This window comes from Tympanuchus pallidicinctus, unplaced genomic scaffold (genome assembly GCF_026119805.1).
Source record: "Tympanuchus pallidicinctus isolate F22 unplaced genomic scaffold, pur_lepc_1.0 scaffold3, whole genome shotgun sequence".
In the NCBI taxonomy this organism is placed as follows: Eukaryota; Metazoa; Chordata; class Aves; order Galliformes; family Phasianidae; genus Tympanuchus; species Tympanuchus pallidicinctus.
In genome coordinates this window covers 59,648,658-59,674,633 of record NW_026294747.1, presented here as the reverse complement: position 1 = coordinate 59,674,633, position 25,976 = coordinate 59,648,658, and the positions used below count along the sequence as shown (strand labels likewise).

The following is a 25,976-nucleotide window of genomic DNA, read 5'->3' as shown; positions in this document are numbered from 1 at the left end:
CCAGGAAAAAAGGAAATCACAGAATGGCCTGGGTTGCAAAGGAGCACGATGCTCATCCAGCTCCAACCCTGCTGTGTGCAGGTCACCAACCAGCAGCCCAGGCTGCCCAGAGCCACATCCAGCCTGGCCTTGAATGCTTGCAGGGATGGGGCATCCACAGCCTCCTTGGGCAACCTGTGCCAGTGCCTCACCACCCTCTGATGAAAAACTCTCTTCCAGCCCTGTGATTCTGTGGTTCTGCGATTCTTTTTGTGCATCACTTCACAGGAAGCTGCTGGGCATCCCAGCAATAATCCAGAGCAAGAGAAGAGTCATACTGGAGCTAAGTATTGCATCATGAGAGTGTGGAGGATCCCCATGCTAATCACAGAATGGTTGGGTTGGAAGGGAGCTCAAGGATCACGAAGCTCCAACCCCCCCCCAATGCAGGGCCACCAACCTCCCCATTGCACAGCAGCCCAGGCTGCCCAGGGCCCCATCCAACCTGGCCTCCAACACCTCCAGGGATGGACGGGGCATCACAGCCTCTCTGGGCAGCTGTTGCAGCCCCTCCCCGCTCTCACAGCACACAACTTCCCCTCACATCCAACCTCCAGCTGCCCTCCCTCAGCTCCAAACCATTTCCCTCGTCCTGCTGCCATCTCCCCTTGCACACAGCTGACTCCCCTCCTGGCTGCAGGCTCCCTTCAGGCACTGCAGGCTGCACTGAGGTCACCCCGCAGCTTCTCTTCTCCATGCTGAACAAGCCCAGCTCCCTCAGCCTGTCTTTGTAGGGAGGTGCTGCAGCCTCTGAGCATCTCTGTAGCAAATCCCTGCTGCCATGGGCTTCTCATAGCACACATCTGCAGGTATGATGTAGTGCAGAAGACAAAGCCCTCCTGCTGCCACCTTTCTCCCTGTGACACCTGAGTTTCCCTAAGCAAGCAGGAGCACAGATGCATTAAGATAAGAACAAACCACTGAGGCCACCAAGCCTGTTAGCCCCCCAGCACCATGCAGCTCAGTGTGATGGGCAGCCCTGCCCAGGGAAGCTGTGCTCCTGCTGAGGTGAGCTGGGGGAAAAGAACACGGCAGGACCTTGCAGCCCACAGAGCAGACAGCGAGGGGAGGGGCTTTAAAAGCTCAACAGAAGAACGATGTGGGTCAGACACGCTTCTCTGGAACTGAAGATCCCAAACTGCTCAGGATCTGCTCTCCCAGCCTCCTCCCAACCTTGCTGCAGTGCTTAAAGCAATGTGACACTGCTCAGTTCACTGGGCCAGACTCGTGGCGAAGTATTTATTCCACATTCAGCATTCATTCCACTCCCCCTACATCCATCCAGCTACGTGTCATTGCTTCCCCACTGCAACCACTCTAGCATATTAGATGGAGCTCTGCTTTTCGCAGCCACACAGCAGCTTTTCACTCACTCTCCTTCACTCCCTGTTAGATTTCTGGTGTCCTCCTAGAAGTAGCTGAAAGCTCTGGAACAGCACGGAGAGGCAGAGCAGGGAGGCAGGGAGGGAAACCCAACCCCTCCCCACTGCTCAGCCAACAGGAGGAAGGATGGGCATTATTTTAGATAATTATTTTAGATACCACTTATTCTTTGGAACTGCACCACACATATATTTGCCCAAAGCTGCCCTGAGGATTTAATTGGACTGAGCTGCCTCGTTACAGCTGCATTACTTATGCTTGAACTGGTATCCTCTCTTTACTGATTTATTCATAGGTTAAATCCACGAAGAATGAGAACATTAATAATTGAAATTCACATTAAATACATTTGCAATCTCCAGACTTTGTTTGTTTTTCTAAAAGAAAAATGAATATGCTGTCTGGACTATTTCATTAGGTTGCTGCTTGCTATGTGTGAGTGTAAGGTACAAACATTTAATAACAGGAGTAGAAGCAGCCAGCACATCAAGATAAGCCCTGTCAGAACACCATATCTTCACTGTTTTCTCCCATAAGCAAAGTCCTTCCCCAGGCTACTAGGAAGGCAAGGAGCAGAGTGCAGACTGACACCCAAACCTGGAACGAATGAACGTGCTGGATTGAAGGCTACCAAATAAAAAGCTTCCTTTATTAACAGGCAAAGCACAGGAAAACAATCAGTGTGTTAAATAATTCAACTTCCAAAGTGGCTGCTTGCAGCTCCCTGAACTGTTATGGCTTACTGGAGAGCTTGTAAAGATCAAGAGAACTTCACAGCGTTCTTAGGTGCAGATAAAGCATTCCTTGAGGGGCACGGTGTGCTGCTAAGTGCTGCTCAATGCAAAGACCCCCCTGCACTGCAAGATCTGCTCTGGGCTTTGAGCAAACATTCCTAAGTGTTTAATTCCTGAGTTGCAGCTACAGTCAGATAGGAACAAACCTCAAAGAACACGACGTGCCCTCAGCACGCAGATGCTTCCCCTCTATCTGTGTAGCAGCAGTGCTCCTGTGGAGATGATGGTCAAAGAAAGAGACACAGCTTCGAGGCAGAACTGCAACCTTTTACCAGCCCCAAAGCCACAGCAACAGCAGCCAGCCTCGTGCACACACCGAACCCCACCACTCGTCCCTCCAACTGCTGGCTCTCAGCATTGCTTCCCACTGTAAACAGCTCCAGCAAAAGGATGTCGTTGTCATCCACCTCAACCTCAAAAGAACTACCAAACCTACACGACCATCTTCCTTTATGTGTAACACCCTGCACGGCTTTGTCTCCTGGCCTTCAGTTTTCCCCCATGAACTTACTTCCAACAGCAGCAGCGTCTCCTGCTCCGTCCATTCTCTTCCAGCACTGGCACCTTTACTCTGCAAAAGATAAGGAAAACATGAAATACTACTTTCTTTGTGCAGACCTTGAAGAAAATAACAACGGAAGGAGAAGAATCTGTTATCTGACCCACTCAGAGATCCACCTTCCACAGTATTCCTACTACAGCAAACAAACCCCTGCTCATCCCGTCCAGTTCACACTCTGTTTTCACAGCTCAAACAAGCTGGGCAGTGCCTTCCTGCACATTTGCACAGTGGGTGTTTGGCTTTTTTTTTAATTAGAAAAAAAAAAAAAAGTGAATTAACTGAAAAGACAGCAGCAGTCATTGGAACACAGTCAATGCATTTAGCAGTCGGCTGCTCCAAGGGTTACAGCTCCCAAATCTTGTGGTTGCCTCCTCAGATCTCCTAGAAGAACTGGACAAAGCTTACCCTTTAACTCCTACAGCCACTCAGCTACTACATAGCAAATGAAGACAAAAGCAGCTCGTCACCTGCTTATAAAAGAACATTGCCCAGATTGCACATCTCTGTGTAAAACCACACCAAAATGAAAGCGTGTCCTGTTTCTAACAGCTCGTTAACCCAGAGAACCTGAGACCAAGGGATCCATCTTGTTGCTGCTCAGCTCTCATGCAGGCTGCTATGAGCAGCCAAAACAGCTGCCACAGACAGGCTAAACAAGGGGAGAAATGAACTTCTGCTCGTGAATCTGCTCAGATTTGTTGCTAAAGATGCGTGTGAACAGAACCAGAGTCTAGAACCATGAAAAGATTTATGAGTTTGGTGATTATTTGGTGAACTGCTGAAGCAAAAATGTCATTCCATGCAACATGACACAGAAGCAAGCTCTGTAACAGATGTTGCCCTATAGAAGGGACCTCAAGGATCACGAAGCTCCAACCCTCCACCAGTGCAGGGCCACCAACCTCCCCATTGCACAGCAGCCCAGGCTGCCCAGGGCCCCATCCAACCTGGCCTCCAACACCTCCAGGGATGGACGGGGCATCACAGCCTCTCTGGGCAGCTGTTCCAGCCCCTCCCCGCTCTCACAGCACACAACTTCCCCTCACATCCAACCTCCAGCTGCCCTCCCTCAGCTCCAAACCATTTCCCTCGTCCTGCTGCCATCTCCCCTTGCACACAGCTGACTCCCCTCCTGGCTGCAGGCTCCCTTCAGGCACTGCAGGCTGCACTGAGGTCACCCCGCAGCTTCTCTCCTCCATGCTGAACAAGCCCAGCTCCCTCAGCCTGTCTTTGTAGGGAGGTGCTGCAGCCCTCTGAGCATCTTTGTGGCTCCTCTGGCCCCTCTCCAACAGCTCCCTGTCTTTCTTGTACTGAGGGCTCCAGACCTGGACACAGCACTGCAGGTGAGGCCTCACAAGAGCAGAGCAGAGAGGGACAATCACCTCCCTGTCCCTGCTGCCTCCTCTGTGCTGATGGAGCCCAGGATACCTTTGGCTTTCCAAGCTACAAGAGCACCCTGCTGGCTCACGGTCAGTTCTTCATCCATCAGGACCCCCAGTCCTTCTCAGCAGGGCTGCTCTCAAGCACTGCTCTTCCAGTCTGTGTACATGGATTCCTCTGGCCCAAGTGCCAAACTCTGCACTTTGCTGAGAGATTCTCAGCTCTGTACTCAAGACTCTGCTGAAAGATTCTCGGTTCTGTACTGAATTATTTGACACCTGGCTGACTACAGAGCTTTTTAATTGAAATTAAAATATCAAATGAGGATAACTGTTTGGGACAGGCACGTGGTCCCCTCCACAAAACTGTGTATCCAACATGAATACAGTGAGGCATCTCAGTGTGAGATCTGAAGTGGGAATCTAAGAGTAACAAGTCTTTTAACTATCATGTAGAGGAGGACAACTGAGGAAGAATGCTTAATAGAAGCCACAGGGGAACAGAAATCCAAATGCACTTACCTTTGCTAAAGTCTTTTTTGAGTAAATGTCTGTGCGAAGTCCAAAGTTCTGCAGGTCAGTGGGTTTCTCTTTGTTTTTTTCAGGAAAACTCAGCATCTGCTGAGCAGCTGGGATCTGTGAAGAAACATGAAAGGAAGGACAGAAGGTCAGGAGCTGAAAGACATCCCGAGTTTTCAGGCAAATATTGAGCAGAACACAGAACCAACAGCTCAACACGATGACTTATGGAGATGCCTTTACACAGCATCAGCTGCACACAGTGCAGGACTGGTTCAGGAGAGAAGGCTGCAGGGAGACCTCATGGTGGCCTTCCAGTGCTTGAAGGGAGCAAATAAACAGGAGGGGAATGGCTGTGTGTGAGGGTGGGTGGTGATGGGACAAGGGGAATGGTTTTAAAGTGAGACAGGGGAGGTTTGGGTTGGATGTGAGGAGGAAGTTTTTCAGCCAGAGGGTGGTGAGGCACTGGCACAGCTTGCCCAAGGAGGCTGTGGATGCCCTAGCCCTGCAGGCATTCCAGGCCAGGCTGGATGTGGCTCTGGGCAGCCTGGGCTGCTGGTTGGTGACCTGCACACAGCAGGGGTTGGAGCTGGATGAGCATCGTGCTGCTTTGCAACCCAGGCCGTTCTGTGATTCTATGATATGATGTGACTCGACAGGCCTGTTTCTGAGCTCACGAACATCTTCCTTGAGCAACATGTGCAGACAACATTCCCCTGCATGACACTGAGCAGATCCACCACCTCCCAGCCCCAGGGCAGTGCAGGGCTCACCTGCGGCGTGCGGATGTGCAGAGGCATGAGGCCGGAGGGCGTATCGGCGAGCACGTTGAAGTGAGGGGTGGGAGGAGGACCCATGGCCATGGGGCGGCTCTCCGGGTCCACCTGGTAGTTGATGAGACCCCACTGCTCCAGAAAAGCATGCACTCTGAAACCAAAGGACAAATCCGAATGTTAAGAAACAAAGCGAGAGTGCAAAGAGAGCCGAGGAACAGGCTTTGGTTTTGGATCAGACAGCCTCATCAGCTCCCACAGATCTTCACTGATCACAAGAGCAATCAATACTACACGCTGTGTGGACCTGACTATCGCTTCAGCATGATAGCTAAAATGTAACATGGTAACAGAACAACAGGACATTTAATTAAAGACGAAGCAAAGCTAGGGCTGCACACGTGGAGCCATCTGCAGCCATCACACCAATGTGAGGGCTGCACAACCCCTTTCTTTCCTCTCTCACCATCTGTAGCTGTTCTTCATTGGATCTACCATCAGTAACTCCTGAGATTCCAGGGCTCTGCTGCACCCTACAACTTAAGACTGATGAAACAGGTAAAAAACAGCAAAACTGAACTGCAAACCCAGGAACTCTGAAAAAAACTCCCCACGCTGAATAAATAGCAGGCGCTAAAGGTTAAGATCCCAACTCTGTAGGTTCAGGGAGCACCCAGAGCATCACAAATAAAGGACAGCATATCATAATCTGGTTGTAAGAAGAGGCTGAACAGACTGCTGATGAAACAGCACAGTGACTACAGGCTGGGGGTCAGGCTGGATGGGCTCTGAGCAACCTGACCTAGCTGTAGGTGTCCCTGTTCACTGCGGAGGAGTTGGACTCAATGACCTTTAAGGGTCCCTTCCAACTCAAAGTGCCCACACACATCTTGTCTACCAGGGCATTTCCATTGCTAAAGCAGCTCTATTTCCTTTTCTTCTAGTGAAAGCAGTGGCTGAAAGATGGACGTTTCCTCACCTCATGACAGCACACACATCTCCAGTCAGGTTCCTCCTGCAGGCAGTGCTGGTCAGGTACTCCTGGGGGTTCAGGCGATAGGTGTCGATCATGAAGTTGCGGTAAGCCAGGTATCTGCAAGAGTTGGTACAGAGCTCACGTTGGATGCTGATGCCTAACACAGTTTCATAGGATCACAAGGTTGGAAACGACCTGCGAGATCATCCAGTCCAACCGCCCTCCCATCACCACGGCCACCACCAGCACTAAACAGATCTCGCAGCTCCTCATGCAGGCGCCTCCTGAGCACTGCCAGGGACGGCGACTGCACCACCTCCCTGTGCAGCCATTCCATGCCTGACCGCTGAGACAAAAAGTTCTTCCTCATGTCCAACCCAAACCTCCTCTGGCACAACTTGTGGCCGTTTCCTTGGGTCCTGGTTGTTGCCTGGGAGAAGAGGCCAAACCCCTCCTCATCACAGCCTCCCTTCAGGAGGTTGCACAGTGCAGTGAGCTCTGCCCTGAGCTCCTCTTCTCACACTGAACAATCCCAGCTCCCTCAGCCGCTCCTCATATTTGTGCTCCACACCCCTCACCATTTCGCTGCCCTTCTCTGCACACACTCCAGGGCCTCAACATCTTTCCTGCAGTGAGGGGCCCAAAACTGAGCACGGTGCTCAAGGTGCAGGGGTTCTCAAGCACAGGGGATGCTCACCTCCCTGCTCCTGCTGGCCACACCATTTCCAATGCAGGCCAGGATGCCGTTGGCCCTCTTGGCCACCTGGGCACGCTGCTGGCTTGTGTTCAGCCCAGCACCAACCAGCAGCCCCAGGTCCCTTTCCTCTTCACACTCACCCAGCCACTCGTCCCCAGGCCCATCGCGCTGCATGGGTTGCTGTGCCCAAAGTGCAGGACCCGGCACTTGGCCTTGTTGAACCTCAGCCCAGCCATCCAGCTGATCCAGATCCCTCTGCAGGGCCTCCCTGCCCTCAGGCAGATCCACACCACCTCCCAGCTTGGTGTCATCTGCAGACTTACTGAGGTGCACTCGATGCCCTCATCCAGGTCATCAATGAAGATACTGAACAAATGGCCCCAGTGCTGAAGTCTAGGCAGACTGCATCAACAGCCTCTCCCTCGTCTGCCAGCCTGGTCACCCAGTCATAGAAGGAGATGAGGTTGCTCAAACACGAGCTGCCTTTCATGAACCCATGCTGGCTGGCTCTGATCCCCCAGATGCCACACACGTGCCGTGTGATCTCACCCAAGATGATTTGCTCCATGACTTTCCTTGGTACCAAGGTTCACAATGTCTTTTAGGATTCATCTCCTCCAAACAACTTTATTACTGACCAGTAAAAACCTCTGCTGAATTCTTATTGAAGAAACAAGATTAAAAGTCCTGTTCAAGTGGAATTGCTATTGTATATACTGAACATGATCCACCTCGTCCAGAAGTTTCACTCTGGATTTTCTCTGTAATTGGATTAGCAGAACAAACGGCAACCAAGATCAGCAGAAGCCCAGCACTGCATGTGCCAGGAGGTGCAAAGCAGGACAGCATCTCCATACATCTGCTCTTCCATCATGAATACTACCAACAGGAAAACAAGCACCTACCTGTACACCTTTCCTGCTGCTCTGCTGCATGGATCAGAGATATAAGGAGACAAAGCTTTGCTACATTTAGGTTTTGAGGGCAGACATGGCATCCTTGGTGGAAATAAGCCCAATACAGGTCATCCTTCCTGCCCTCACTCCAAAGCACCCTGTGACTACAACCACTGACCAAGTGTTTGGTCAGCAGACTGCAGAAAAGAAACAACAGGGTCTGCTCTTAACGCAGAAAAAGGATAAACAGCCCAACTTGTGCCCTGTGAGCCCAGAAAGAGAAAAGGGGAGAAGTAAAACAGAAACTGTACATTGGATGGAACGTTACTGTTTCTATTTGAGGACTTTTTATATACAAAAATATCAGTAGGAAAGGTTAGAGGGCAAAAGGAGGACAAAGACTCTGAAAAGCAGCCTGTGAGAGCCCAGTCCAGCCCAGCACTGCGCTGGGAAGGGCTGAAGCAGGAGCTGCCCTTCAGTGCAGACAGAGTGGGCAAGCCGTGGGGTTCAGCCCATTCCTGCCCCTGCTGAGCCTTTCTAAGTGTGTTTCTGGAATATACTGCTGCTTCCTCATACAAGCTGCTCACAATAAGCACAGTAATACCTTGCTAGCTCTGTTCCTTAGATTGAACAAAAGCAAACCTGCAAACAAACACAGGCAGGGTCCTCTGCAAAGACCTGTTCAAAACAGCTTATTACAAAGAGATTTCTGCCTTCTGTTGAAAGTTCAAGATGGAGATGCCTCGTATGGAGTGCAAATCATGCAGAGAAAGAACACCAATGTGTTTCCCATACCAGACATAAGCGGACAGATGCTGCAAAGACCTGTTCTTGCCAGAATACCAAATCTTCACTTCTGTATGGGTTTTATATGGGCCTTGCAGGAACAACACTCTGGGAGCAGGTGTTGGACTTCGTGTTGAACACTGGAGCAACAGGCAAGAAACAAAAGGGAGCTTCTTCACAGAATGCCTTGGGTTGGAAGGTGCCACAAGTATCATGAAGCTCCAACCCCCCCCCCACCAATGCAGGGCCACCAACCTCCCCATTTCACAGCAGCCCAGGCTGCCCCATCCATCCTGGCCCTGAACACCTCCAGGAATGGAGCCCTCTTCCACAGAGGGATATTCAGGAACACTTCTGACCACTGCTGGGGAGATGTGGGGTGCCAGCTGCTTTGAGAAGCACACCTCCCTGTGCTCCTGGCTGCACAAACAAGCTCCGTGGGCACCAGTGAAGGTCACATCACCAGGTGGAGAAAGGAGCCTAAGACAGAAACATCCCTAACATTTATCCTGAAGCGAGCCTGTTCTCTATAGTGACATGGCCCATTAGCTGTGACTTGTTATCAGCAAGAAAGATGGAGTCAACTCGTACTTAGCTCAAATCCCTTCTGAGACAGAAAAGACCCCAGGCCCTGCTGTCACAAGGATGAACCTGCATGGGCTCTGCAAACACGGGGCTTTGTCTGGCCTGAGAACCAAGCTGGAGGCCAGACATTTCCATTCTAAAGGAAGGTTATTTTATTAAAAGGAAAACACAAAGCTAAGATCACATGCTGCTCCTGCAATCCCTGAATAGCAATAAGATAATGTAGGGACTGGGAGAAGGGGAGTCCCTCATCTGCTTCACTTGAAAAGAGAGAACTAGCACTGATGTTTTGTTGTCAGCTGAGCAAGGAAGCATGAGATTCCACATGAAGGCTGCATCAGTGCAAACTCACATTTCTGGATCCAGCTTCTGCTCTGTAAACAGGTTGAGGGGGAAATGATTCTTCAATTTGTCCTCAAGCTTTCTCCAGGAAAATCAGCTGCACAATAGGAACGGGCAGGCAGCAGAACTCCTTGGGCAGTGCAGTCTCAAACTAGAACTTGTTAACATGGCAGCTGATGGCAGCTACAGCTACATCTGCATCTCAGACACATGGAGGAGTCCCAAGTACAGACTGCAGGTTCAAAATCATTCAATTCAATTCAAAATCATTCGTGGTGTCAGAGGTCTCCCAGCCCTTCTCCAGGCTGAAAAGGTTAATTTCTAATTTCTATCACAAGGTTACATCAGCAGCCTCACAAAATATCAGTTATGTCTGAGCACAGACTGAGCTCCAGGAACTCCACCTGCAGTCTGCCTGCATTACCTGCTGCAGGAGCAACGTGGGGTGGGATTACCATCATAGAATCACAGCATGGTTGGGTTGGAAGGGGCCTCAAGGCTCACGAAGCTCCAACCCCCCACCAATGCAGGGCCACCAACCTCCCCATTGCACAGCAGCCCAGGCTGCCCAGGGCCCCATCCAACCTGGCCTCCAACACCTCCAGGGATGGACGGGGCATCACAGCCTCTCTGGGCAGCTGTTCCAGCCCCTCCCCGCTCTCACAGCACACAACTTCCCCTCACATCCAACCTCCAGCTGCCCTCCCTCAGCTCCAAACCATTTCCCTCGTCCTGCTGCCATCTCCCCTTGCACACAGCTGACTCCCCTCCTGGCTGCAGGCTCCCTTCAGGCACTGCAGGCTGCACTGAGGTCACCCCGCAGCTTCTCTTCTCCATGCTGAACAAGCCCAGCTCCCTCAGCCTGTCTTCATAGGACTCTACCTATGCTCCTGCCCTCTGATCATCTGCACCAAGAAGAAATTGAGAAAAAACACAAATTTGGAGAACTGCTATGTATGAAAAACACACAGCTTTGCACATTAAAACAACATACTGAGAAGATACCTCAAATATTTCATTTAGCAGCTCATGAGAAAACTGCTTTTAAAGCCCCAAATGCAGCAAGACAAAGAGTTGCTACCAAGATGAAGCAGCCACAGTGAGCACGGTTCCTTTATCAAAGTCAACAAGCATTCCACGGATGTCCAATCCAATTTCTTTCTCTCAGGTTTTGGGTTTACAGCTTTAAGAAAATGCACACTGCTCAAGAGCCTGATGCTGACTGCCTTCCTTTAATCAATGGCCTTCGGGGATTGCTCTGAATAACTCACTTTGCTGTTGGAACAAAATGCTCGGGGAAGGCGAGCTGTGCTGTTGCTAACGCTCAGAATGACACTGCAGCAGACAGCCAGGGCAAGCATGTGATGCAAAACCACTGGCTTACCTCCTTCCATTGCCAAGCCAGAGTGGAGGAGAATCATTCCATGTACAGACCAACAGCATTCAGCTGGTGTTGTGCTGCTTTGATTGTTTTGTAACAGCTTCTCTAAAGCCAGTTAAACAAGCGTGCTTCTATTTTGAATGAGGAACGTGTAAGTCCTGTGCAGATCCCACAGGGAGATGAGGCAGATTCAGTTTCATCTTAGATTCAACCAAGAGAGCTCCACTGAGATGTTTAGGATGATTAGGAACTACAGAGTCATGAGAGGGCTTAGAACAGCTACACCAACAAGTGTTTCTCTTTAGCAGTGCTCAGCCCCAGCTCTCTGATTTTAATCAGACTACCCAACATTCACACTCCAGCCCTCACGTGCTCCAGAATTACCCATCACCTGCTCAAGGAACCATGACATCAACACAGACAGTGTGGAAAATCCATTCCACAGTCTGACACCGCATCCTACAGCTGATGTGATCAGTGCTCACACACAGCTCTCACGTCCCAAAACCACACAGTGTGTTATGGGAAGAGGAAGAGAACTACGGGGCTCACTGAGGCTCTACAGAACCTTATATTTTTCCGCCAGAGGGTGGTGAGGCACTGGCACAGGCTGCCCAAGGAGGCTGTGGATGCCCCATCCCTGCAGGCATTCAAGGCCAGGCTGGATGTGGCTCTGGGCAGCCTGGGCTGCTGGTTGGTGACCTGCACACAGCAGGGGTTGGAGCTGGATGAGCATCGTGCTCCTTTGCAACCCAGGCCGTTCTATGATTCAATGATACAGTTTTACAGATTTCTCTGGGAGATACTGGATCCTGTTCAACAGTTTGTTCCAACACTGCTTGGAAAAAAACTTGGGTTCATTTTTCCTTGATGGCTGTTATTAAATGTTGCCTTCATCTTTACAGTAACGCTGACACAATCCAGCTGCACGCTGTGGTGTCACAGGTGCTCCTTTCTTTCATGCACCCACAGTCAGCACCTGCTAAGCACACACACAAGGAGAAGCAAGGGAAGGATGAAGGGCATGGAGAACTGCCCTGCCACGCTGAGCTCTTGCACGCTGTACCTACATTCATGCTGTACTTACATTTCAGGAGTCTTGGACTTGTTTTTTCCATTGAAAAACTCTGGAAGAGCACGGCGCTCAATCACATGGATGCTGCAAGGAAAACACAAAGTTCAGATGGCAAACCCCAAAGCCTTGCACAGGGAACTCCACACACCTCCCATGGGTACTGAGAGCAAGCTCACTGCAACGGCCTCGCTTGGAAACCTGAACATTCCAGCAGGAGCCTTCGATTCAGTACTTCATTAAAGATATGATGGTTTATTTTCAGCAGAAATAAGGCAATGTGGCCGTGAAGGGTCACTGCACCAGCAGGTATTAATGAGGACATTTGTGTAAGCCATGGTATGTGTGACATGTGAGGGCTGGGACTGCGAAGTAAAATCACAACGTGAGCACCCAGACCGCATGGACCTTGACTGTACCTTTTTGTTTTTAAATCTTAATGAGAAAACTGTGAGGATTTAATCCACCCAGCCCTGCAGGAGGAGAGCTCTGCAATTCCAAAGATTTTCACTTTATAAGGTGTCAGAAACGAAGAACTTATTTCCATTAAAATGACGAGAGCAACTCCTAAAATGTCACACACTTCATCCAAATTAACATCTGAAAACTACAGAGGTCCTTGAGAAATAGTTCCTTCTAAAGGAAGCACACACTGCTATTATTATTATTATTAAAACTAATGCTCTTCCCTTGCATCTTGCAGTTTTCAGCCAAACACACCACCGTCCTTTGGTGCCAACATCATTCATTCTGTCATCCATTCAGAGAACAGAGCTCAGAGAGCACGATTCACCAAACAACAGGTTTACAGCACATAAAGTCATTTAGTTCTTGCAGTGAAGTCACCTATAGCAGAACAGATTGCACTGGAACTGAATCGAGGATCAAATAAATTGTATCTGTTTACTACAGATTTAATGTCAGCACTGAATGCTGTGAAACAGCAGCTTGGAATGCACTTCAGGAGAAGGAGGTTAGAATTCTTCTTCCATTTGCTTCAAACCAGCAGCAGTGTTTGCAATGTGGGAGGGCTGCAGCAGTCTGTGTGCACTGACATGAGCCAAAAGTGACCTTCTGGCACAGCAGCAGCAGCCACAGCTGAGCTCTGCTGCTCTCCAGGACTGCAGGAACCTCTCTGGATGGAGGCAGAGCTCAGGGACAGAAACACGTCAGCCCCACAGCTGTGCAGCTATTTCAGCCTCCAGCCAAAGTCAGCTCCATGTGCCGGACATCTCTGATTTGGACAATCTCAAACCAAAGCCTTTTTTGCATCACAGATGCTTTGAGGTCCCCTTTCACAAGGTAGGCACAGGTACATCTGAGCCAAGGAGAAGTTCCTTCTGTTTCTTTGCACCTTCTGTGTCAGTCCTGTAGCAGTGCTTCACGAGCTGATGCAGCTCTCAGGAGCACCAGTACAGCTCCTGCTGCTGCTATGAACACAAACATCTGCAGGAAGCTTCAGCCAGCCACTCCACAGGCACACATACAGTAACAGGAGAGGCATCCAAAGGAACCAAAGCACAGAGACCACACAGACATCTCCACGTTCACTTCAGGGAATCCTCACTTAGCTCGAGCTGCAGAGCTGCCTCTCCTGACCTACAGCAGGCCCCACAGTCACAAAGGGAATCATCCATTTAGAGTGAGTTAATGGAGCCTTTCACCCTGCACTGCAGCAGAGCACCTCAAGACTCCCTGCTCAGAAGGCAACCTGTAAGTTCACACTGTGTGCTCCTTGGCTTTTCTGCTTCTCCAAGGGGGAGAGAGCAAAGGAGCGAGGTGAAGGATGGCTCTACTCGTGAGGATTTAGGTCAGCTCAAGCTGTGAGTGCACACAGACAAGGCAACACAGTTTGGCTCAGCCTCCAGCTCTGGCTATCTTTATGCTAACAGCTCAGACCCATCCTCAGCATTACTGCAGGAAGTTATCCACCACAAGCTCCAGCTTCTGCTTTTAAGAACGGCTGTATCAAATCCCACAGACCTCAGCTCAGGAAGATTTGCAGGCGGAAAAGATGAGCCCACATGTGTGAACTACACCGAAAAAGAAGTCATTTCTTTCAGCTCTCAGCACGACTTACAAAAAAACCACCAACGAAACTCTAAATCCCCAGATCCCAATTGCTTTCTTACCAGTTGTAGTCAAACCAAGAAGCATAGCTGGGAATGATGATGTGGTTGGTTTGTTCTGTGACGTTATCTTCACCTGCATCCATGGATCGGCTCTGGTCACCTTTGTTAGGATCTTCATCCTCCTGTGTCAAGGAAGGAACACAGTGGTGAGGAGGCTGCAAGCAGGAAGACACGGACAGCCCTCGTGCAGCCACCCCAAACAAATGCCTTCAGTGGGGAGAGCCTCAGGGATGAGAGGAAGTGCTTCCATAAGAGAATAAAGGAAGCAAAAAGCTGCTGAGAGCTGTTGTCAGACCTCAAGAACACACCTGGCAATACCTTAAGATGACTTGTACTTCCTGCCACTGTTCCCTCACTCCTCAAAAGAGTACTAATGGAAATCAGCCATTAGTTCTCACTTTACTGGGTGACACTTGTAGGGTACAGAGAGACAATTCTGCAGACAGCAAATTACAACCACTGACATTTTTGCTTGGATAACCTTTATTGGTCAGTCTTAAGGCTGGTCCTCAATAATTCTGCCTCGTGAAGAGATATCAAGCTCAAATTTTGACTGTGCCATGAAAACCCAGGCATGGGGTATAGATGTGCTGTGCTGGACATAAAAGATGGACAAACTTTCATAGCAGACATTAGACCAGCAGATCCCAGGAGCTACAGCACAGTGGGCAGAGGTTTCTCTGGAAGGCAGTTGCTAATAAAGTCAGTAGGAGATGTTTTAACAAGGGGACATCAAACATGGCCATGTGGATTAACAGGTTGAAGGGACCATTCCTCTCTCATCAGAAAGCTGAGAATCAGTGCAGATTTTTGGGCACAGTACACAGAGGCTATTTACACTATTACACTATTTACACTATTTACAGCCTCCTCTGGCTCAGGTTTCTTGTGTACCTGCAACACAAGAGTCCTTACCTTGCCAAAGGTAACTTCACTTCTAACAAATTTCTTTGCCTGAATTACTAAGCCAGCCCCACTTCAAAGAAACCAAAGGCTGTTCAAAACAGCCCAGCCCTTGAAGCAGGATTTTGGGAGTAACACCACTGCACCTTTTGGGGCAACTAAATTCTCCCATAGACAAGGTACTCTCCAAACCTATTTAGTGACCTCACCATAGCTGTCCAGAAAAGAAGTCTGTCCTCTCCTCATCCCCTCACTCCCCCTCCCTGTCTCCAAGAACAGAACACAGACCACGGCCAAAAAGAGCCAACCCCAAACCAACAAGCCTTTAGCAGAGAACGTAAAAGCAACATCTCCCAACCTAGCACAGATTGAACCCTTGCTGCATGAGTTCCACAGTTCCAGGTTATTCTACAGCCTGGGATCAAGGAATTGCAACTAACGTAAGAGTATTTCCCTTGCTGGAGAAGCCCAGTCACTCTTTGTGAGCACGAAACTCTGCTCACCTAAGAATGGCACTTTGGCCATCTGCCCATGTGTTTGCACCTAGGTGCTTACACAGCCTGAAAGGCAGCCCAGCTCTGCATTTAGCACTGAAATCTAAAGGAAAAAAAAAACACAGGCTTTGAAAAATCTGCATCCAAAAGATGTTCATCTGAAAAAACTTTACATCTGTTTCCACCAGTGACCAATTTGGTCTTAAATATCCCTTGAAAAGCACTGCAGGGTAAGTCCACAACGATGAAGATTTCAGTTTCCACCAAGCTCTGCATGAAATCACTGCAGTTACCTTTCCTCCAGTCGCCACTGTCTCCTCATCTTGTTCATCTGAAAGGCAAAAGCACTGGGAATTAAAGTGATGACATGCACCTGAGTGCTCACACACGCAGTCCTTCCCAGCCGTGAACTGCTTAATTGGAAAGACTGCATTTGTTTTGGGAGGGAAGCGAGGAGGAAAGCGAAGCAGAGCACACATCATTAAGACTATCTCATCTCTATGCAGGCACTCAATGGTCCCACACAAAGGAGCACATCAGAGAGGGGATAAAGAGGAAGATAATTAGAATTTTTCCACGCTTAGGAATCCATAATTAATTACTGCCTGGCCCAGTGCCCTAGATGTACCTTGTATAATAGGACATGGGACACTAGTTTCTATCCCTTATACCAGAGGGCCAGCAAAGCTCAGGGAACCTGCAATTCAGCCTAACTCCTAATAAGAAATAAACATCTACCAAAGAAGAGCTCGTATGTCACTTCCCAAAACAGCAAACACTGCCTGCAAGGGAACAGACCCAAAAGGAAGAGTACATTTCAAATGGAATACAGGTGAAACCTGAATTAATTCAGAAATCAGAATGAGAGATGCCTTTCACAACTGAGAGTTTAAAATACTCTTCCTGCTGCCCTGCAAACACGACTTTGCTGTAAGAAGGATGTGTGTCCCTGCGTGCCTTACCAAGGTCTGCCACTGTTCCTCCTTTCACAGGCGTGTTCTCGCTGTCTTTCTTTGGGTTCACTGCAAAACAAAGATTGCAGCTCTAATGAGTAATCATCAGACAAAATACAATTACCAACGTCCAGCACGCTGCTGCTATCTTATCAATAAACCGTTCTGTTGGTCGGGTCCTTGCAGTTCAGAAGAGTTCATCTGGTCGGGACAGTTTGAGCACAAGAGACCATTTATTTGGCTCCTGTCTGATCTCCCATGGAACACAATGCTGCCTCTATGCAGGCACCGAGGGCTCTGACTGCTGTGCTTTTCCCACCTGCACAGCACCCAGCAATTCCTCCACGCGATCCAGACCAGATCAAGTCAAACTGCCACATCCAAAACGCTTTGGTGCTGGATTTTATTTCTGACCTATCCTTCCTGAACACCTACTGACAAATGGGCACTTCTGCCCACTCTGGGCATGTCAGCAGAGCCTCCACTAATTCCATATGGTTAGCTTGGTACTCGACATCACAGTCCAAACATCTGACAACACATGCATGTTTTCCCTGTACAGTTCAAGCAATTGCTTTAACGTTCAAACACTCTAGATCTGTAATTTACCATTTTTGGGAAGTACCACTTCTTCTATGTTAGGTACTGGCGTGGGATCCTCCATGTCCTTTGTAAGATCTTCTTGCTCATCTTCTTCCTTCTGCCCCCTCCTTTTCCCATATATGGTTGCTTGTCTGAAAGAAACCATAGAGAAACTCTCTGACAGCTGCACGTGTCAGATGCATTCACCTTGATGTTATCCTTCAGCAGACAACAGGTTTAAAGGGCCGGGTTAAAACTCTTCTGGGCAAACAGTGCAGCAGGAAGCATGGAGGAGTTAACAAAAACCAGTCTGTGCATTACTAACATAATTTAGAAGGGCCCTAGCGAGTAATTTTTGCAGCCTAATGATTCAGAAGTGCCTCTCAGTTTCATACAAATGATGGCCTTTTGCCATTGATTCAGGACTGCAGGACATTGCTGTCTGAATTCTGAATGCCAGCACGCTGGCAGCACCTGCATGCCTGTGAGACTCAGGGCAGCAGTGCTTCACTTCCATTCCTCCTTTCCCAAGCTGCAATAAGGGCATCTGCTGCACGGACCAGAAGAGGCAACAGACCATTGCAAGGCCTTCTGCCTCATCTGGGGAACAAGCAGGCTTTTCCACATCATTTCTGCATCCAGAGAAAGTCCTTCCGGGAACAAAGGCAGAATCACCCAGGCCCCTCCTTACAGAAGTGAACTCAGGCTTCACATTTGGAAATAAACAGTAAGGATTCATTCATTATCTGACCTTTCTGACCTTCTCATCTCAGACGACAGACTTCCAGCACTGCTGCTGCTTTTTTTTTTAAGATAGCACTGCTAAAGAAGCCCTGATTTTTAACAGATTCAAACAGAATGGCCTGGGTTGCAAAGGAGCACAGTGCTCATCCAGTTCCAACGCCCTGCTGTGTGCAGTCACCATCCACCAGCCCAGGCTGCCCAGAGCCACATCCAGCCTGGCTTTGAACGCCTGCAGCACCTTAAGCACTTTTTAAGTGCTCCCACCCACACCACAGAACCCCACCAGTGGTAAGCTTTCATTTGGTTACAATCTTGGCCCTTTTTTTAAAGATCAAACAAGCACAGAGACAAAAATCAAACACCGCCGACCTGTGAGCAAACTGTAATCAACCAACAGTGCTCAGGTGAAGTGATATTTCAGAAGTTCACTTCAAAACACAAGGCTACGTAGATTAAAAATTCCCCAATTACATGCAGTCATTCCAGTGGCTCTCCTCCAAAAGGAACCCCAGTACCACTGCTTGCACTAACTGCAGCTATTTCAGAAGCTGTGAGGGTTTCCCTAAGCTCTATTTCAGCGCAGCACCACGTCCTGCTGCTGAGGAACAGACAACATCAGGACTTGCACAGGTTCTCCTCCACCCACAGGCAATGCACTTCCATAGAGAAGTCAAGAAACGATGAACACTGCCCTATAAAACCACACAAACCTATTGTAGAAATGATTCCAGCCTAAGGCAGATCTGAGGTGTGAATAGCGACACGGGACAGGGCCGCCCATAAGCACCCTTCAGAACAGCAGCCCCAGCTTCCCTGAATGAGACACTCACCCTTTCTTCCCTGACTTTTTTCTTGACTCCACAGGAGTGGGGGGTGGAGAAGGAGAATGCTTTCTCTTCCGTGTGCTTGCTGCTGCTTTCCTGTCTCTCCTCTCAGGACTACGCACGGGCTGTAAGAGAAATGAAATAACTGCAGTTACTGAAATGCTGCAGCCTTCCTTGTTATGTCTTACAACAAAGGAGCTGAAAGCAGTAAGAAGCAAGAATCCTCAGCACCAGAATGCTTTCCAAACACACCTCTGCCAAGGTGAAGTAATGTAAGGTTTTTATAGCCATCCCTGCTGCAGGAGCTACCTACAAACCGTGCTCTTAGAGCAAGACTCAGCAGCTAACGTATGGCACATCCAATGTACTCCACCCATCAGGATTTCCCAGCAAGCAGCCTGAGCTGAAGGTTAAATGAATGCTCTCAGAGTCCTATCAAACTTTCTGCATCAGGAAGAATACGAAATGAGAACATCTGGAAATTAATTGATGCTGTCCAATGGAGCCCTAGTTTCATTTAAAAGAAAGTACAAAGTCAATCTCTTCTCTTGCCATCCTTGGGAAACAGAAAGAATGTAGAAATAATAAAAGACAATAGTTCTCTGATATAAATGACACATCAGAAGAAATTCAAACTAAGCTGTACTACCACAGGTACCTGAAAGTGTTCAGCTTGTCTGAATCTCAGTCACTTTTGCAGAGAAGGAGTATTAATGTAGCAGCAGGTCACGCACTGAGCTGGAGCCACCTACCTCTTCATTCTTCATGGAAATTCTCTGCCGAAAGCTCACAGATTTCCTGTTCTCATCCACCTCATAATCCTCTTCATTCATCCATTCGTTGAATACATCTGTGTCCAAAATCCACTTGGCATGAACCTAAAGAACAGAGCAACACGAGGCACATCAGGGACAAGTCGGTGATCCCAGACAGCCTGCATGGATTCACCAAGGGAAGGTCGTGCCTGACCCATCTGTGGCCTTCTATGATGGAATGACAGCACTGGTGCACAAAGGGGAGGCAGCTGATGTCATCTACCTGGGCTTCTGCAAGGCCATGGTCCCTCACCACATCCTTATATCCAAACTGGAGATATGAGTGGTGCATAACGAATTGGTTGGAAGGCAGCAGCCGGAGGGCTGTGGTGAATGGCACTGTGTCCAGGTAGCAGCCAGTGATGAGCAGCGTCCCCTGCTCATCTGGTACAGGAGCAGCACTCATCAACATCTTCAGCAGTGACACTGATGATGGGATTGAGTGCAACCTCAGCAAGTCTGCTGATGGCACCAAGCTGAGCAGTGGAGCTATAGCAGAATGAAGGGATGTCACCCAGAGGGACCTCGACAAACTCGAAAGGTGGGCCCTTGTGAACCTTGTGAGGTTCAACACAGCAAAGGGCAAGGTGCTGCACTTGGGTCAGGGTGATCCCAGCTATGAATACAGACTGGGAGAAGAACTCCTTGAGAGCAGCCCTGAGGAGAAGGACCTGGGGGTCCTGGTGGATGAAAAGTTGAATGTGAGCCAGCAGCAGTGTGCTCTTGTAGCTTAGAAAGCCAATGGTATCCTGGGCTCCATCAGCACAGGGGAGGCAGCAGGGACAGGGAGGTGATTGTCCCTCTCTGCTCTGCTCTTGTAAGGCCCCACCTGCAGTGCTGTGTCCAGGTCTGGAGCCCCCAGTACAAGAAAGACAGGGAGCTGTTGGAGAGGGTCCAGAAGAGCCACAAAGATGCTGAGAGGCTGCAGCACCTCCCTACAAAGACAGGCTGAGGGAGCTGGGCTTGTTCAGCATGGAGAAGAGAAGCTGCGGGGTGACCTCAGTGCAGCCTGCAGTGCCTGAAGGGAGCCTGCAGCCAGGAGGGGAGTCAGCTCTGTGCAAGGGGAGATGGCAGCAGGACGAGGGAAATGGTTTGGAGCTGAGGGAGGGCAGCTGGAGGTTGGATGTGAGGGGAAGTTGTGTGCTGTGAGAGCGGGGAGGGGCTGGAACAGCTGCCCAGAGAGGCTGTGATGCCCCGTCCATCCCTGGAGGTGTTGGAGGCCAGGTTGGATGGGGCCCTGCACAACCTAACCTAGCACTTGATGCAGCAGTTGGCAGCCCTGCCTGCAGCAGGGGGTTGGAACTTGGTGATCCTTGAGCTCCTTTCCAACCCAAGGCAGTCTCTGATTCTATGACAATTCTATGAACACAGTGACATGTTGATTCTTGCAAACAGTCACTCTACAATGGAGCTAACAGGATGAAGGAAATACTTTCAGCCTTGTTATGGGGGTCTGAAGCTATAGATCTCACAGGAATTTTACACATATTAAGTGACAGCTCCATGAGGCAATGCTATGAAGGCTGGGCACACTATAAGCCTGCTGAATGCCATGTCTGCTCTTCTGTCCTTTCAAGTCATCTCAAGTGTGAGGTCAGCTCTCACAGCTGGGGCAATAGCTGTGCATTAAAAGCATTAAAAGCATACTTCAGATACCAAAAATTCCTCTCAGAATCCACCAAGTTTGACACAGATCACCTTAACAGTTAGAATGTGCAGCAATGGAGACAAACAGGAAGAACTGCCATATCTTGTGAGGATTGACTATCCTGATTTAAAACAGCCATCTGCAAGTTTACATAGCTGAATAATGACATTTTTGAGCTTCAGTGTATTTTATACACAAAAAGCTGAAGTCCCATTTATTTACATGCAGCAGTTTGGAACAGGGAGTGCCTGCACAGACATCACATCCAGTTATTTTCTGACCCGAGCTGCCCTTTCCTAACTCTGCTATTCACATGAACAGCACAGACACAGAACAATGCTGCATGTGATGCATAAAGGAATAAGCCCTATAATAGGACGTTAAGTAGTATTTACTGCTGCTGGATTGTAACTGCTTTGTACTGTCCTCTTGCAGTGAAGTACATCAGAACGACTTCTTCCATCCCTGCGACGTCAGCTTCGAGCAGAGCTCCCCATTAAGCAAACACTGCTGCAATGTGAGCTGTGGCCCTCAGGGGCTCTTGAAGCAGCTGCTGTTTTCTCAGAGGCTCCCACGTTGGCTCTCACTCCAGGGACAGCTGCGTGCCCACAGCTGTGTGCCTGCAGCGGTGCCACAGCTCGTGGTACACAGAGCCAGAGCAAGAACCAACAGGAGAAAAACGAGGCACGAGGCAAAATGAAACCAGCAGGAGGGTCCAGGGCACGGGGAGCCCCCATCCAGCTCTGCTCCGCTGCCAGTACCTGAGACTGCTGCAATAAAGCTGCCACAACAACAACTGACAAAGAACAACAAGGTTTCAGTTGGACCAGAGGTTTGTTTCCCAAAGCAGCCCATTTCCATATCATCTGGCTCTCATTCTTTCATGTATGAAGTTTCTGCACACACAAAGAAGTGCTTTAAATCCTGTAATATGTGTGAAGTGCTTGGGCTCCTGACTGCATGGCTCCTTTCTATCACAGCATTCTTCATGAGAACATCACCAAGGATGAGGTATTACCTCCATCTCCACTCCTTAACTAATTACACCCAGTAATGAGCAGCCAGTGCTCCTCCCAGAGGCAGCTCAACTCAGCAGCAGAGGAAGGAATTGCCTTTAGCACAAACCCCCCCAAGTCAGGCCACAATAAAGGTGGTAATTTTAGCATCACGAGGGATGCATCCATCTGCCCTCATCATCCACAAGGAGATTTTCCCCACGGTGCCCCTCTCCAGACCAAAGAAACGCGTTGGGGGTTTTCATTACAGCTCTACAAAAATCACTCTCTTTTTCCATATATATGGAAATACAGCCACTGACACCCAGCTGCACATTAAGACATCTACCCAGTAGCATTCACAGATGGGTTACACCAATGCAGTAACTCAGGGAAGCTCTTTAAGGGACACTCACCTTCCACGGCTTTTCAGGAATTGGAGGATCCTCAATTTCAGCATCTATTTCGTTGGCATGAACCCAAGTGTCATAGCTAATGAGAAGAGGCAGAGAAAACAAAATTGGTCCCCTGGGCTGCTCATCCAGAGAGATCACCAGCAGGAATATCTATTCAGCTATTCTGACATCTGCAAATCACACTGCTGGGATGGAACGGCACATTATTTTCCACTCAGTGGAAGTCAAACAAAGGAATCATCACTGGTTCCTGCTGTGGGAACAGGGCACTCTGAGAAGAGAGGGGTCTGAGGCATCCAGGGCACGTTTCTCACTTTCAGAACTCAGAACCCATCTGGGTGATGTCATCTCCTGCCTGGAATTGCACATCTCTGCATTCAGGGGTACAGCACACGTGGAGTCACTCGTGCAAACCCTGCCAGTAAGTTCACTGTTTCTGAAGAATTCAAGGCAGCAGATACCACACTCTTAGGAGAAGAAAGAATGCATCCCCTTCTTCAGTCCCTACTGCAGAACCCAGGCATTACTTACAGTCACTTTTCCACATATCATTCCCCTCATAAATCTGTTTGTTAATGTTAAGAAACTGCACTCCAAACCAAACCAAACCCCCTCATAACCAGGTGCTGAGCAGCTGGAAGAAGGCATACTTCAGAGAAGATGCATGTGCAGCATTTTTTTAGTGTTTATGCTGGTATTTATAACTATCTTTACATACACTCCTACACAGTAGGCACACCCTTGGTTATTCGATACTAATCAAAAATATTTAATAGCTCATCAGCATGAAGAAGGAAGCTTAAAGCACGATGTTGTTTGCTCTCTCCTGCTGAAACATGCATAGGGCACTGGAGAACACATCTGTGCCCACTGCTCTGCAGAACAAGAGCGCAGCCACACAGCTGGGACATCCTCAGCAGGTTCACTGACAGCACTGAGGGCAGAGCACAGCCATCAGGAAAGGCAAAACTCAGTATGCTGAAAGAGCAGCTTGTCTGAGGACGTGCATTGGCCTAATGGCAACTTCCAAGCAGTCCTTTGCCTTTAACTAAACTTGGGATTCGAGGTGTGCTTTCCTCCCCCCTGGATTTACCTGTCTGGAAAGAAGCCCCAGTGCACCAGCACCTGCTTGTCTTTTTTCATCACTGGTCTCAACCATTCATCTGCAAAGGGGAAACAGATCTAGATCAGATTCAGATTGCAAAGTACATAACACACTGTTTTGCTTTCCTATAGTCAAGCATAAAAAGGTTAATGCAATCATCTCTTTTCAAGCACGCTGCAGTGAAATTACAGTGCCCTGACCCACACTAGTAATACAGTTGCCTGCATCAACTTTGCCATGCATAAACGTTCATGTGCTCAAATCACAAACATTAAATTAGGAAAATCATTTTAATGCAAACAATGATTGCATTTCCTTCCCTGGCCATACGTATCCATGCCCTGCTCATGACTAAAGCCCAACGGAGCCTGAAATGCTCATCAGCTTCCCAGCAGCAGGAGGAGCTGCAGGGGGGGCACACAGCACTGCCAGCTCCCCCAGGCCCATCATCTCCCCAAAGCTCAGAGTAAAACCTTCACAATGACATCCTGCAAAGACACCAGCAACAACGTGCTGAGAGACACTCACCAGCCTGCCACAATTCTCTCATCATCATGCAGCTGAAAGGACTGAAGCTCTCCCAGAATGTTTTCTTGTCAACCAGTAAATACACGGATATTTTAAAACCTTCTCAGGCTTATGATGCCCTCATTATCTCCTATTGTTCCACAAGACTCTCCCCAGAATTAAGTTCTACTCTCAACACAGCCCAGAGAATGACCCTGAAGAGCTGCACATGTGGAACATCACTGCTTGAATTCACAGCTCTTCTCTCAGCTCACTGCAAAGCAGGCAGCCCTGGCACGCTCACTGACTGCACAACCACCACGTCCAACCCTTGTCAACAACCTGAAGCAGTGGTAAAAGCAATGCAGACTTGTGGCTAGATGTTCCCAGAAGCACAGAACACACAGAACAGCACACCAACGGACACACAGTCCTCCAACATCCCAGTGTGGAAGTGAACACTTCCATCTAGTGGAGCTGGGATGCCAGGGCGAGCTGTGGCAGAGCACCAGCAAGGACCTGCTTCTTCACACAGACACACAGCACAGCTCGTTTTTGCTATCTGATGAAGGCCAAAGCTGTTAAATTGCTCCTGAGAACCTACTGCATACAAACACATTATAATAAAGCCAACAGTCTCCATTTATCAAGTCTGTTACTGCGTCCACCTTGTAAACCATGGGCAACGACAACATTCCCCATCTATAACCCAGAAAGGGCAGAACATGGCAGGAAGCTTTTCATTCTCTTTTACTTTGGTGTCTGTGATACCTTTCGCACATCCTGCTGCCCCCTCATACTGTTCCACTCAACTTTTGGCCAATTCTGACACAATGGGGGAACACATAAAGGAAGAAAAAAAAAAAGGTAATGAAAACTTCAGCTTTAATTTCCCTACTTCCATGATCCTTCCTTCTAATGTTTAATTCTAAGCTAAGTTGATTTGTCCCTCAGTTCTTCCAGACCCTTAGGCTTTGGTCCCCCTCACCCTGTAAGTTATCTGGGTCAAACTCAACGTTCACTTGCTTGGCATACGCTGCACTCAGCAATAAACACTGATATCCCAGCTAACCCAACTGCTAAGAGCTGTGCCAAATAAAGATGCTCAGAGGCTGCAGCACCTCCCTACAAAGACAGGCTGAGGGAGCTGGGCTTGTTCAGCATGGAGAAGAGAAGCTGCGGGGTGACCTCAGTGCAGCCTGCAGTGCCTGAAGGGAGCCTGCAGCCAGGAGGGGAGTCAGCTGTGTGCAAGGGGAGATGGCAGCAGGACGAGGGAAATGGTTTGGAGCTGAGGGAGGGCAGCTGGAGGTTGGATGTGAGGGGAAGTTGTGTGCTGTGAGAGCGGGGAGGGGCTGGAACAGCTGCCCAGAGAGGCTGTGATGCCCCGTCCATCCCTGGAGGTGTTGGAGGCCAGGTTGGATGGGGCCCTGGGCAGCCTGGGCTGCTGTGCAATGGGGAGGTTGGTGGCCCTGCATTGGGGGGGGGTTGGAGCTTCGTGATCCTTGAGGTCCCTTCCAACCCAACCATGCTGTGACTCTGTGTGTGATTCTGTGTTAAACCAAATAGAAGCAGAGCACAGCAATTCTATTTGGAGTTGTTAATCCTAAAAATGCTTTACTAGAGCTCTCAGGAGCAGGTTAAGAACATTCTGTGCCTGTGTGAAATCTCCCAAAG

General features: G+C 49.1%; 1 protein-coding gene across 1 annotated transcript in view; it reads right to left on the bottom strand.

The window, feature by feature from the left end:
• SMARCC1 (SWI/SNF related, matrix associated, actin dependent regulator of chromatin subfamily c member 1) overlaps positions 1–25,976 on the bottom strand; it is a 67,855-nt gene that overhangs the window by 27,785 nt on the left and 14,094 nt on the right. The window contains exons 7-19 of the mRNA XM_052695041.1: positions 23,784–23,853; positions 22,691–22,766; positions 19,569–19,694; positions 18,823–18,941; positions 17,276–17,400; positions 16,676–16,735; positions 16,007–16,044; positions 14,317–14,438; positions 12,200–12,271; positions 6,429–6,542; positions 5,450–5,603; positions 4,680–4,793; positions 2,728–2,787 (exon numbers count right to left, since the gene is read on the bottom strand). Coding sequence (XP_052551001.1) covers positions 2,728–2,787; positions 4,680–4,793; positions 5,450–5,603; positions 6,429–6,542; positions 12,200–12,271; positions 14,317–14,438; positions 16,007–16,044; positions 16,676–16,735; positions 17,276–17,400; positions 18,823–18,941; positions 19,569–19,694; positions 22,691–22,766; positions 23,784–23,853 — 1,250 coding nt within the window. The remainder of the gene's footprint in view (positions 1–2,727; positions 2,788–4,679; positions 4,794–5,449; positions 5,604–6,428; positions 6,543–12,199; positions 12,272–14,316; positions 14,439–16,006; positions 16,045–16,675; positions 16,736–17,275; positions 17,401–18,822; positions 18,942–19,568; positions 19,695–22,690; positions 22,767–23,783; positions 23,854–25,976) is intronic.